The sequence below is a fragment of the Cricetulus griseus genome, chromosome 6, assembly GCF_003668045.3.
Source record: "Cricetulus griseus strain 17A/GY chromosome 6, alternate assembly CriGri-PICRH-1.0, whole genome shotgun sequence".
NCBI lineage: Eukaryota > Metazoa > Chordata > Mammalia > Rodentia > Cricetidae > Cricetulus > Cricetulus griseus.
The window spans coordinates 26,511,048-26,524,001 of NC_048599.1; the positions used below are offsets into that span (position 1 = coordinate 26,511,048).

At 50.8% G+C, this 12,954-nt stretch overlaps 1 protein-coding gene across 1 annotated transcript in view; it reads left to right on the forward strand.

Annotated features, from left to right (window-relative positions):
- Positions 1-12,954, forward strand: part of Nol4l (nucleolar protein 4 like) — a 119,038-nt gene that overhangs the window by 40,337 nt on the left and 65,747 nt on the right. The window contains exons 2-3 of the mRNA XM_027421460.2: positions 5,650-5,805; positions 11,457-11,568. Coding sequence (XP_027277261.1) covers positions 5,650-5,805; positions 11,457-11,568 — 268 coding nt within the window. The remainder of the gene's footprint in view (positions 1-5,649; positions 5,806-11,456; positions 11,569-12,954) is intronic.

Sequence of the window (12,954 nt, forward strand, 5' to 3'; positions counted from 1 at the left end):
AGCTTTGGAGCCTATCCTGGCACTCGCTCTGGAGACCAGGCTGGCCTTGAACTCACAGAGATCCGCCTGCCTCTGCCTCCCAAGTGCTGGGATCAAAGGTGTGCGACACCAACGCCCGGCTCCAAACACCCATTTTTAACAACTGCTTACATGATTCTTTTTATATAATTTATTTTATTTTATATGCATTGGTGTTTTGCTTGCATATATGTTTGTGTGAGGGTGTTGGATCCCCTGGAACTGGTGTTACAGACAGTTGTGAGCTGTCATGTGGGTGCTGGGAATTGACTCGGGTCCTCTGGAAGGACAGTCTGTGCCACCAAGCCATCTCTCCAACCCCCCAAATTTTAACTTTTGTTTGTCTTTGTTTTTCCAGACAGGGTTCCTTTTGTGTAGCCTTGGCTGTACTGGAACTAGCTTATATAGGACCCACACTTAGAAAACCAGAGTTCTAAATATTCTATAATATCAGTTACATGTAAAGTAGACATTTTGTGATTGCTTCAGCTGTTTGCAACCCAGATTTTGGATCAGAATTCAAATGGGCTGGCTTTAAGGGAGTTGGCAACGTCTAAGAAAGTTGGTAGTTCTACAGTTTTCTTAATGAATGCCGTGTCCAGTTAGGTTAGCTTGGTTCTGGTTGGTCTGGAGCTGTTGGATGAGTCCAGAGTATGTTACCATGGCAATGTTCTTCCCTACAGAGTAAAAACTCCCAGTGACTGGGTATTTTTCATGTCCTTTCCCATGAAATGCTATAGAGTTTCTTTCCATCTTTCCTGCATGGCATTTCTGGAAGCTGGAATAGTCAGGGGAGTCCAGGTCCCCTCTGACCCAATCCTATAAGTAAAATGACGTTCCTTTGTAAATACAGCGGGCAGCTTGTTTAGAGCAGTGGATTAAACAATGCTGACTTGGGTGTCAGGCAGAAGTGAGTTAGCAGGGGCATCCCAAGGCTAAGGAGAGGGATCCTGTTAAGGGGCAGAGCACTTGCCTGGTATGTACAAGGCCCTGAGCTCAAAATCCTCCTTACAGGGCTTGAGTGGGGGATGGACAAGGTTCCCAAGGCTATGGGGAAAGACACTTTGTGCTCCCTTAATTAGCAGCTCTCTCCTCATATTCCTGTCTGCACTCCCAGCTAAGGAAGGCATGCCCCTCCTGCAGCATTTACCATAAAGGTCATTACCTTCATGGACACAGGGCCTGTAACTGCTGCCAAATCGCTTTGTTACCATCTTCCTGGGGTTCTCGTTGAAGGCCAGACAGACATTCTGGTGTTCTTCCTTTAGGGTGTTATGCACTCAAGGTCCAGGTGCAAACCTTGTGTGAACTGAGATCTGTTTGTTACAGGCCCTCTCCCATTAGAGACAGGACCCAACGTTGAAAATAAGCAGTCTTTTTTAAAAAAAAAAACAAAAAACAAAAAACAAAACAAGGTCATCCTATATGGCCTCTTGTCTGGTCTGGAACTCACTATGTAGCCCAAGCTGAACGTGGCCTTGAACTCCTTCAGCCTCCCAAGTACTGGGATTTCAGGTGTGTGCCACCATGCCAGGGGAGCAATCAATTTTTAAAGAGGGAGTTACTGATAAATGCTCCCTTGAAGTTTCCCTGGGGTAATTTTATGATCACGTTGGACCAGATGCAAAGCCACTGCTTACCCAAGTGTACCTAACAATAGAGATGGGAGGCTAGGCCAGGGACATTAATTTTGGGAGTTTGTTTGTTTGTTTGTTTGTTTGTTTGTTTTTTGAGACCCAAGGTCTCATTTTTGTAGCTCTGGCTGGCCTGGAACTTGGTATGTGTAGGCCAAACTGGCCTCAAATCCCCAGAGACTCTGGGGCTGGAGAGATGGCTCAGAGATTAAGAGCACTGGCTGCTCTTCCAGAGGTCCTGCGTTCAATTCCCAGCAACCACATGGTGACTCACAACCATCTGTAATGAAGTCTGGTGCCCTCTTCTGGCCTGCAGCATATATGCAGGCAGAACACTGTATATACAATAAATAAATAAACCTTAAAAAAGAACTCACAGAGATCCACGTGCTTCTTCCTCCCAAGTGCTGGGGTTAGTGGTGGCACCGCCACACCTGACAACCATTGGTTATATTTCATATCCAGGAAAAACTTAGCTGTCCAAGTTTGAGGACAGCCTTAGCATATTATTTATGAATTAAGTAACTGTGCATCTCTCCTGAATGTGGATATTACCTCATGTGATCCAGTTCGTAGTGACTAGATCAGAGTGACAAAAGCAGATTCCTGAACACAAGGAGTCCAGCTCAGTGAGCTCAGAGGGAAGAGGTGAACCTTTATCAAGTGTGATGGGCCAAATGCCTCACACAAACACCCCCATTTCTTTTTCGTGTGTGTATGCACCTGTACATGTGTGTGTGTTTGCATGTGTGTGCATGTGGAAGACTGAGGCTGATGCTGGAATTTTTTTTTTTTTCTGTTGCTGGAATTCTTGCTTGTCCGGGACTCATTATGTAGTCCAGGCTAGCCTCAGACTCAAGAGACCCACCTGCCTCTGCTGTCTGAATGCTGGATTAAAGGCGTGTGCCACCACACCCAGGAATGTCTTTTTAAAGAAATTCACTGTAACTGAACCTAGGCACATAATAAGTAACCCCAGAACTTTAGAAGTGGATGCAAGGGAGCTAGATAGACAACTCAGTGATTAAGAGCACCAACTATCCTTCCAGAGGATGTGGGTTCAATTCCCAGCAAATGTGGCAGCTCACAACTGTCCATAACTCCAGTTGCAGGGTATTTAACACCTTCTTCGCACATGGGGTGCACATATATACATGCATACAAAAAACTAAACACAGAAAATAAAAATCCTTAAAAAAATCTCTGGGCTGGGTGGTGGTGGTGGTGTACTGCACACCTTTAAAATCCCAGCACTTGGGAGGCAGAGGCAGGTGAATCTCTGTGAGTTTAAGGCCAGCCTGGCCTACAGAGTGAGTTCCAGGACAGTCAGGACTATTTCACGGAGAAACCCTATCTTGAAAAACAAAAAATATCTCTGTGAGTTTGAGGCCAGCCTGGTCTACAGAGTGAGTTCCAGGACAGCCAGAATTATACAGAAACCCTTTTTCAAAACAAAAAGCAAACCCAGAAAAAAAAAAAAAATACAGAGACAGAGGATCAGAAGTTCAAGGCTTGTGTCAGCTACACAAGGAGACCAGCTTGGGCTACATGAGACCCTGTCTCAAAGAACTATCAGTGTGTTATAACTGTCACAATGTTTGACCTGTCTTAACTCTATCAAGGTAGTTTTTGAAGATCCTCCAAATGCTGGTAGTTACCAGCCAGCTAATGAACAAACTGGCTATTGTTGAGCCTGTAAAGACAGTTTAGGACTTAAGATCGCCTGAGAAGGAGGTAAACGTGAGTTCTGGCAAGTGTGAGCCTGAAAAGATGTGTAATGTCATAGCTCATCTCGTAAGTGACCATCAGGGAAGCTGGAAGTTTACCCACGGTTGCAGAGCAATGATGATGGGCCTGCAAGTAGCTTTCCTGCACCCATGCATTGTACACAAACATATGTGCTTCCCCAGATGCCTGCTGTTTGAGAAGTCCCCACTGAAATAGGTCCTGACTGGCAAGAGAGCTGTGTCGGGCAGGTGAGGTCATAGCCCAGAGTCATCATGCAGAGATGTTGCATAGAGTTCTAGGGCTCAGCAGTCCACAACACAGATGCCCCCAGCAGGCCAGTGGCAAAAAGACTTTCCCATTCTACCATCACTGCACGTCTGTCTGGAAAACCAAGGGATAAAACTGAAGCCTATCCGTTGCATCCTGCTTAGGTCTGTATTCTCCTTCAACTCCAAAGTCTGAGGGCCTAAGCTAACTGTGCCTGTCCTGTTCCCAGGCAGGTCACAACCATCACAACCTCCCAGGGTTGTAGTGTTCAGCTCTATCATATACTTAGAAAGTCGGCCAGACACAAAACACCTTTTCTTTTCCTTTCCTTTTCCTTTCCTTTCCTTTCCTTTCCTTTCCTTTCCTTTCCTTTCCTTTCCTTTCCTTTCCTTTTTTTTCTGATACAGGGTCTCTTAAAGTAGCCCTGGATGTCTAACTTGCTATGTAGACTCACAGACACGCACCACCACACTCAGACCAAAGCATCTCTCAATAACAGTGTTTATGGAAATAGATCTGCCTGTCAGGCTTGGTACAAAGTGCTTCATTCACCCTATCTCATTTTGTCCTCACAGAAGTTTGTAGGCAGCCGGGCATTGGTGGCGCACGCCTTTAATCCCAGCACTCGGGGAGGCAGAGGCAGGCAGATCTCTGCAAGTTCAAGGCCAGCCTGGTCTACAGAGCTACACAGAGAAACCCTGTCTCAAAAAAGAACAACACAAAACAAAAAACAAAACAAGAAGTTTGTAAGCAGTGGAGTGCTTTCTTCCCCTCTTACTCAGGGCCACACATCACCTACATGGTGGGGTAGAGTTTGTCCAAACCACGCTGCTTTGCTGCTGCTAGCCAACCGCCTGCTTAGCAGGAGTTGTTTATCAATCACCTACCATGTGCCAGGCATTTTCCTTGGTGTGAGCCAGCAGATGAATTCCACACCTCCACAGGGCTGTTGTCCTCGAGCCTGCATCCTCTGGGAAAGTATTGTCTTGGAGTTGTATCTTTGGGTGCATCATCCAACCCCTTCCACACTATTTGTCCTTGATCTCTGAAGTCCCCGGGGCCTTCCCAAGCTCCCAGAGGGAGATGATGGCTGAGAGCAGGAGTCCCCAGATCCATGGGCCTTGTATTCTGTGGACCATGAAACACCTTCATGGCATACTGGCCTCACCTAGAACTCGTGCCCTGGAGTCTCCCTATGGCCTGCCTCCTCAGGGGTGTGATAGCCGGTGGGGGGCACCGGTGCCTCCCACATCGCTCTACTGCAAAGCACTCAGTCTCCATCTTGGCATACCTTGTTAGGCCAGCTGACAGCACTCAGGCTAGCCTGATAAGAGGCTTGGGGCCCATAGCCATCAGGCTCCCAGCCTTGCCACGTCCACATGGCCTCCAGCCTGTTTTTCCGTGCATCTCCCCACACAAAGAGCCTGGGTGCTGTGGCTGGCGTTCAGCTGCTGGAGTGGGGAGGGAGGAAAAGCACTGAAAAGCTTTTCAGAAAGGACTGGCCGAAGGCAGGAGCCACCCAGGTGATGGGAGCCAGTCCCCTGGGACCCCAACCCAGGACCACAGTGAAAGGTTACTGCTAATTGGCAAGCTCCTGATGGGGCCCCGCATCTATTTAGCACTCCCCCTCCCCAGAGACTTCTAGGATGGTCTTGGCACAGCATGTGATTTGAGAGCTCTCTGGGAGTCTGGCACAATCTGTCTGAATTGTGAACATTGAGCCTCTTGGTTTCCTAATTTGTACTTGTGTTGTCGTGTTTCTCGCCCATTGTTGCTGGCAGATTTAGTAGCCCCCTCAGCCACCCTGACTTTGGTACCCTCTCCCTAGATCCAGTGGACTCCCTCTTCTCCCTAGCCCCTAAGCCAGGCTGTTGGAGGCCATGCCGGGCCAGGGAGCAGCAAAGTCCCTGCCCCCCTCCCTTGACCTGTGGCCTGGCCTCAGGGCCCAGCTCTCACCCGCCATCAGCCCTGACACTAACCCGGCTTGTCCACCCTGTCGCAGGGGGCAGATGGCCTGTCGGAGCCTGAGGGCATCTCTCTGAAGCGGGTTGCTGTGGTGGAAGATTTCTTTGACATCATCTACTCGATGCACGTGGAGAGCTCCGCAGAGCCAGGCAAAGCCCCCAAGCACGCTGGGCAGAAGAAAACCTACCGAGCGGTGAGATTTCTGTCTCTGCCTCTGCTGGCAGCCCCAGGCCTTGGCAGGAGGCCATGGGCTCCACACATGTTGGGCGGGAGGCGGGGCAGGGAGCTGAGGCGTGATGAAGCGGCCTTTGGGGATCCAGGGGGGCATGGGGCAAGGGCATGGCAGCCAGAGATGGCTCATAGGGTGAGGGGCGGGCTCTGCGGTCAGAGCACAAAGGAGAAGCAGGTTGAAGGGAGGGAGAGGGGCTGGGCAGGGCAGGGAGGAAGCCCTCCTCCCCCAGTTTCAGCCTCTTGTAGCCTGCTGGGGGAGCACAGATAATAAGAATTGCAGGGGCCAGTGCTCCCTCAGCATGGCATGGACTGCTTGCCAGCCTGCCCTAGATGTGTCCTGTGTGTGAGCTTAGCCCTGTGAGTTTCCCCAGAGGCCGCTGGGTCTGAGGACCTGCTTCCCACCTTCAGGAGGTCAGTTTTGGGCCAGAGAAGCTAAAAGCAAAGAGATAAACACAAAAGGAGAAATGCCTCCAAGACCAGCTTTGAGAGCGCAAGAACCCCATAGCTAGGGGGGCTCAGCAAAGATACTGCTAGCTCTGGACATTCAGTGCTAAACCTGAGGGGCTTCATGGAGAAGGCAACATGTATACCAGCTACCTTTAGAAGGGCAGAAAGGAATGGAATGGCTCGCTAGAGAAATATTATACCCAGGGAGGTGGAAAACGGAGCTGTGGGCAGAACAGTGGCCCCAACCTTCAGGAGGACCCTGCTAGGCAAAGGCCTCCCTCCCCTATTGGCCCCACATCTAAATCTGTACCCATGGTTCGTGCCCAGGTCTGAGCCCACAAGCCAGACATTTTCTTCTCAGCTGAGTCCGCATGGCCATCCTGTGACTATGGTCCATTTCCTAGTTACAGACCCAGAACCTGAGCAGCAGTCAGCTGTCCAAGGTCACACAGAACCTGAGCAGCAGTCAGCTGGTATCCTCAGGCTCCCCTTTTGGTTTTCTCTTTCAAGTCCTATAGTTCTATCTTTCTGGGGCCAGACTTGCCCATCTACACCAGGTGTGAATGTCCTGATTCGAAGAACCCGAAATTCTGTATATCCTTGTCCTCAGATGATGACCTTTGTCTGAATGGGTATTTAGCTGCTTGCTTTTTACTATGTCTATTCACCATGTGAAAACAGTACCCTTGGAGACCAGAAGATGGCATTAGGGACTAAAGTTACAGACAGTTGTAAGTTGCTGTATGAGTGCTGGGAATCAAACCCATGTCTTCTGGAAGAGCAGCCAGTGCTCTTAACCACTGAGCCATCTCTCTTTAGGATGGGTCCTCTGCTGGGGGCCTCAGAGAATGAAGGAACCAAGCTGAGGGCCACAGGATGGTCACCCTGTCTTCCCACCCCTCCTGCTGCTTAGTGTATGTACCCATAAGGAAGGAAGCCAGTCTGAGGGTATTTTCAAGTGAGGCCGTAGAAGGGAGGACCATGGATGGGTCTGGAGCTAGCAGGGCCTCTTGGGATTGAGCAGACAGTGTTTGTTCATCATTGAGCCTGCCATAGTACCGGGCCTCCTCCTGTGCCAGGTTCCATCCTCAGCCCTTTCCAACCTCCTTCTAAGTCAGATCCATGTAAAGGCTACAGGCATGAAGCAGGGACTGCCATGTGCCCCGTTTTAAGGTGAGAGCCACGGCCTGCTTGAGGTTACCTAGCTGATGCAGAGCCCAGCAACTGACCAGTATCCATCCTTCCTTGCCACAGGTCTCCTGAGGCAAACTATGAAGCCAGCCACTGGCACGTGAGCTTGGCCATCTGGATCTGGTGACTTCCCTGGCTCCTTAGTGCCCAGCAACAAGCTTTGTCCTTAGTAGGGTCTGTGGCCTCTGGGACTTGCAGAGGCTGAGGGTGAGCTGGGCCGGTCTTGCCAGCCCTTGTGCTCCTGGGCTAAGTGGACAGCTAGCCGTTTGTACTTCTGGCTTCTGGTCCATATGCTGCCATGCACCCCATTTCCCTGCCCAGCCTGGAGCTGGCAAATGACCTGCATGCAGCTGCTGGCTGGGCTGCATACACAGCTGGAATTTCAGCACAGGGCCAAGGCTGAGCCCAGCAGGCCAGGGCCCTCCTGCAGAGGTTCAAGGCCAAGGAGCTAGCACTTTCCCTATCCCTGCGCCTCCTTACCCTTCCTCCTTCCTATCTGCCACCTGTTTCTAGGGCAGAGGTGGTACCTGGATGTCTTGTCCCCCCTCCCCTCCACCCCAGCCTAGCTCCTCAGCCTTGTTCTGCAGACCGGTGCTCCCCTCACCCTGCCCATTGCCTTTAGAAAGAGCCCCCAAGCAAACCCCGTGCTGATGGCTGTAGAGAGGCACAGCCTGGCACTGCAGGGTTTCATCAAGCCCTCGGATGAGCGGTTTTTGGATCTGTCACTGTGTATTTTGCCAAAACTGAATCCTGGGTCTGATTTTCCGTCTATAAGGCACAAGGACTTTAAAATTCTTACACTCTTAAGTGACTTACAGGGTTGGGAGAGAGGAGGGGACTGGGTAGCCTTGTTCAAGGCACTAAAGGAGGCCAGTTCTTCAGTACAAGAGTCTTTCTAGCAACTGAATTAAAGCCATGACTTAGAGAGGAAGGGTTGTAAGCTTGTGAGGTCTGAAGTTTTTAGAGTCAGGACAGAAGGCGTTCCTATCAGATGATACAGGAAGAGCCTGCTTTGGAGCAGGGAACCCTGTCATAGCCTCAGCAAGCAGGGTGACCTGAAGGTCCAAGGGTCCCAGGAGTCTCTTGGGGCTAAACCCAGAGAAAGTTCCTGGTTGCTTCAGGTTCCTTGAACCCTTTTCCCAAATGCTTCCCAGATCTCAGTCAGGGTTGGAGGAACACATTCCCTCCAGGGATGCTGGAGGCCAGATCAGCTTCCAGAGCCCATATCTGGCTACCCAGGCCACTTTGGAGTTGAGGCCAGATGTGGTCAACAGCTGTTCCAGGCCCACCATGTGCTAATCCACCACAGGGCAAAAGGAGGATCTTATAAAGTGGTGCAAATCCCCACCCCACACCCCACCCCACCTCACCCCACCTCGCCCCACCCACCTCTCTAGGCTCTGTTGGTCTCTGAGTTGGGGTGTAAAAATGGGCCTTGCAAGTCAGTGACTCTGCAAATAGCTTCTGGTCTCCCTGCCTGTGAAAGCTCTTAGGTTTGTTTTTTTTAATATTTTATTTGTTCTTATTTTATACACATCAGTGTTTTGCCTACATGTATGTCTGTGTGACAGTGTCAGATCTTAGAGTTATAGACAGTTGTTAACTGCCATGTGGTTGCTGGGAATTGAACCGGGGTCCTCTGAAAGAGCAGTCAGTGCTCTTAACCATTGAGCCATCTCTCCAGCCCCAAATCTCTTAGTTTTTAACACTGGGGGAAAAAAAAAAACAGAAAAGGGAAATCCATGCATGGTTTCAGGGTCCCGGCAGAAGACTCTGAGAGCAACACAGTAAGCTCAGGGAAGCCTACTGGGGACAGGGGTCCTGGAGCAACTCCTTCAAAACACACAGACAGCTCTCTGGTTCTGTTTTGTACATGTGTGTCTATTTCTAGAACAGGGACTGAAGCCCTTTGAAAGCCACCATCGTCCTGACAAGATATCTTTTGAGGATTGCCTTTCTGGTCTCATTTTGTGTGTGTGTGTGTGTGTGTGTGTGTGTGTGTGTGTGTGTGTGATCCCATGGGCCTGTGGCATCAAACAGAGGCTCCATTTCTGGTCCTGGACCAACCAAAGGGTGAACCAAAAGATGCTGTGAGAGCAAAGGGACTGTGGTTGTCCACATGGGTCCCTCTGGCAGTACAGAACTGATTCTACAGGCTTGCCCCACCATCTGACAGCTCCAAGGACTTCTCACCTCTCCCATTCCCCTGTGGGACCCAGGGCCATAAGATATATCCCCATGGCACAGCCAAGACCAGGAGATCTTGTTGGTCACCACCCCACCCTGGAGACAGACTCCAGTGCACCATGCAGTTCAGGCTGCAAGAATAGCCATTCTCATCCTGTGTGCACCCCGAGGAGAGCAGCCTAGCTAGGGAGCTGTTTTTTAGTCCCTTGAAAAGTGTCCAGTGCAGGTGAACAGGCAAGCTTGATTAGTCTCTGGCATGAACCTCATCCCTCCTTCCAGCTTAACTGTAGCTCTCTTCCCCCATACCCACTCAGCTCTTCTGAGGCCTAACTTTGGTAGCCTAACCAGGATCTCATCCTTTGGCCAGTTAGCCCCAGCCCTGGCTCTGTCTGGAACTCCCCTCTTGCCCTTCTACAGCCGAGCTCACTAGTCCCAACTCGGCATGCTCTGAAAGGGACTTCCAGAGCTCTAGGCTGAGATGAACATGCCGACCTGCCTAGCAGAAAGTCCCCATCATCCAGTCCTCATTCCCCAAGTGGGCCAACCTTGTCCCTCTCCTCCACTGTGGCTGTCCCATTTGTAGCTGCAGCCAGAGATGCTGGGGGTTGGTTTGGCCCTTATCCTTGACCTCCAGAGCAAGGCAATCAGACAAGGGATTTAGAAGGGAGATAGCTCATCAAAGAGACTGCCTGCTCTGCAGAGCATCAAATCAGCTGAGAAGTAACAACTGTGTCACCAAAATTAACTGGAGTTTGCAGCTGGCAGGAGTAGCCATGGAACTAGCAGCAAGCCAGTGGCTGGGCTGAGAGCCTTGAAGGCTGGTCCTTAGGGGGCTTCTGCAGTCCGGCACACCCTAGCCGTCTGTATAACCCCAGCTCTCCTCCCCTGTAGCAGCAGAGATTCAGAATGTCCATGAGTCCTTGTCTGTAGACCCTATAGAAGCAGACTGTTTGCTGGCCACAGGCAGAGAAGGACCAAGTACAGTCCAGAGTGGCCCCAAAAGCCCTCATCCAACTTTCTTGCTGGACTGTGGTAAGGACAGGAATGCTTGGTGATGCTGCCCCCTAGTGGAGAGGAGTGGGAGAACCGGGCTCTAGACAGCCAGAGGAAAGGTGGCATCACAGGAACAGCCAAAGCAGAACCAGAGAGCTTCCCAAAACCTAGAGCAAAGCTGGCCTCCTTACTATGGGACTACACCCACCCCTCCCTGCTCCCTACCCAGCCCTCTCATTTTCTCCATTCCTTCTCTACCTTCCCTCCCTCCTACCCGCTCTCCTCCCTTAGTATGGGATGGTGTGACCTGCAGCACTGCCTCCCAAGAGCTGTGTGACTTCAACTGAATCCTTACAAGGAGGAGCATGAAGGCCCCAAGTGGTACAGTGTGGAAAACTGGATACTCCCAAACTAAACCTCCCATAGCTCTGACTAAAAGGGCTCTTGGCCTGTGAGTTAGCCCAGGACGCCAGTGGTAGAGCCTTGGGCTCTGTTCGTAGGCCAGTGAATTTACAAGCCGGTCATAGTTTATACATCTCTCAGAGGAGAGGTGGTTGTGTTCTAGAGCATTGGCCATAAGCTCACCCTTTAGTGGCAGCATGGAATGTTTTAGGGAGAATATTGCTCAGTAGAGATTTAAATGCTTTCCGTTTGCAATTTTTAATCTCCTTTATTCAAGTTTTAAAAACCAAGTGGCTCGTTTTACAGCAAGGAATGGAGGCCATTGGCCTTGTTGTCGCTGGTGACTAAGTTGCCTCTAAGGTGGCACGTGACACACAAACTGTTTTCTGGCAGATCGCGGAGACCTACGCCTTCCTGCCCAGAGAGGCTGTGACTCGGTTCCTCATGAGCTGCACGGAATGTCAGAAGAGGATGCACTTTAGCTCCAGCGGCCCGGAGCCCAAAGGTGGGGGCCGCCGTCCCACCGCCCCAAGAGCCCCATTCGCGTGTGTCTGAGTTTTAAATTAACCAATGACTTGTTTACTTATTTGTTTTTGAGACAGAGTCTCACTGTATAGCCCAGGCTGGCTCTGAACTCTCAACCCTCCTGACTCAGCCTCTCGCATGCTGAGATTATGTGCCCACCACCACACAGCTTATTTATTGTTTTTTTTTTTTTTATGTTAAGCTTCACCTAAGTGAACAACCCATCCATCCTGCCCTTCAAGGCTTAGGCTAGCTTCTTTCCTCCTCCCTAATTTCTGATTAGAAATGGACACCCTTCCTGTTCTCTGGGTGCTGCCATCCTAGCCACTTGGCCTTGGCTCTGGGGCTGTTTGTCCACTCATGTACATATGGACCTGGGTTTCGGGAGAGAGACACACTCCCTATGAGGCATGTTCCTCTTACCTTTGGCCCTTGACACCTGCTGGTGTTGGGCCCTCACTAAGGTCTGCTCCCTCCCTGTGCACACCCATGTGACCTCCAATCAGTGGATCAGCAAGGACTGATTAGAATCTCTGATTAGCTGAAGTTGCCCTTGCTCTGTTGGGCCCAGTGAGCCCATCAAGGGTCCCTGTTCAATATCTCCCTACACTGTCAACCATAAGAGCCCATCAGGGCTTGTCTGCCTGCAGGTGCTCTTTGACTGTAACACAGGCCAGCACATTTAGCCATAGTTATCATGGTTCTAGTGTGTCATGGGTTGGGGGACACTAATCTAGGCCTTCCCTATAACATGCTGTACCTCTCTTGGCTTCAGGCCTGCAAATGATGAGCCATGGTCAACAGGGCAAAGTGAGTGGGGGCAGGGGCGGGAGCAGGGTGTGGGGGGGTGCCCAACCATGAGAACAAAGCAGGAATGGAGAGTGAGCTACTTAGCCAGGTAGAGCTCTAATGGCACCCACCCACCCAGGGAGGGAAAGTCAGCCATGTGATGATAGCCAGGTTACAGGAACACAGGCAGCAGGCAGGGTTTTCCTCTGAGTGCCCCTGAGGCACCTCAGTAACTTGTGACACCATCTGACTCACCATATCTAGAGGCTTTGCTGCCTGGGAGCCCAGTAGACAGTGGACGCTTGTCAGGCACATTAAACAGCTTCCAAGGTATGAGGGTCCAGAACCCACTAATGCTGTTCTATTGCTAAGAGCCGGCTCCTACGCCAGGCTGTGTGGGTGTGGGTCTCAGCTCTGTGCTTGGGGCTAGAAAGGGTCCCTACTAAGAGGACTGATAAGACTTGAGAGGTTGTCTGTGAGCCTGGCACAGGGCTCTAGTGTGAGAGAGTGACCCTAAGGGATGCTTGTCACACTGTCACACATGGCCTAGTCCCAGGGCCAATAATCCTTGGTCCTG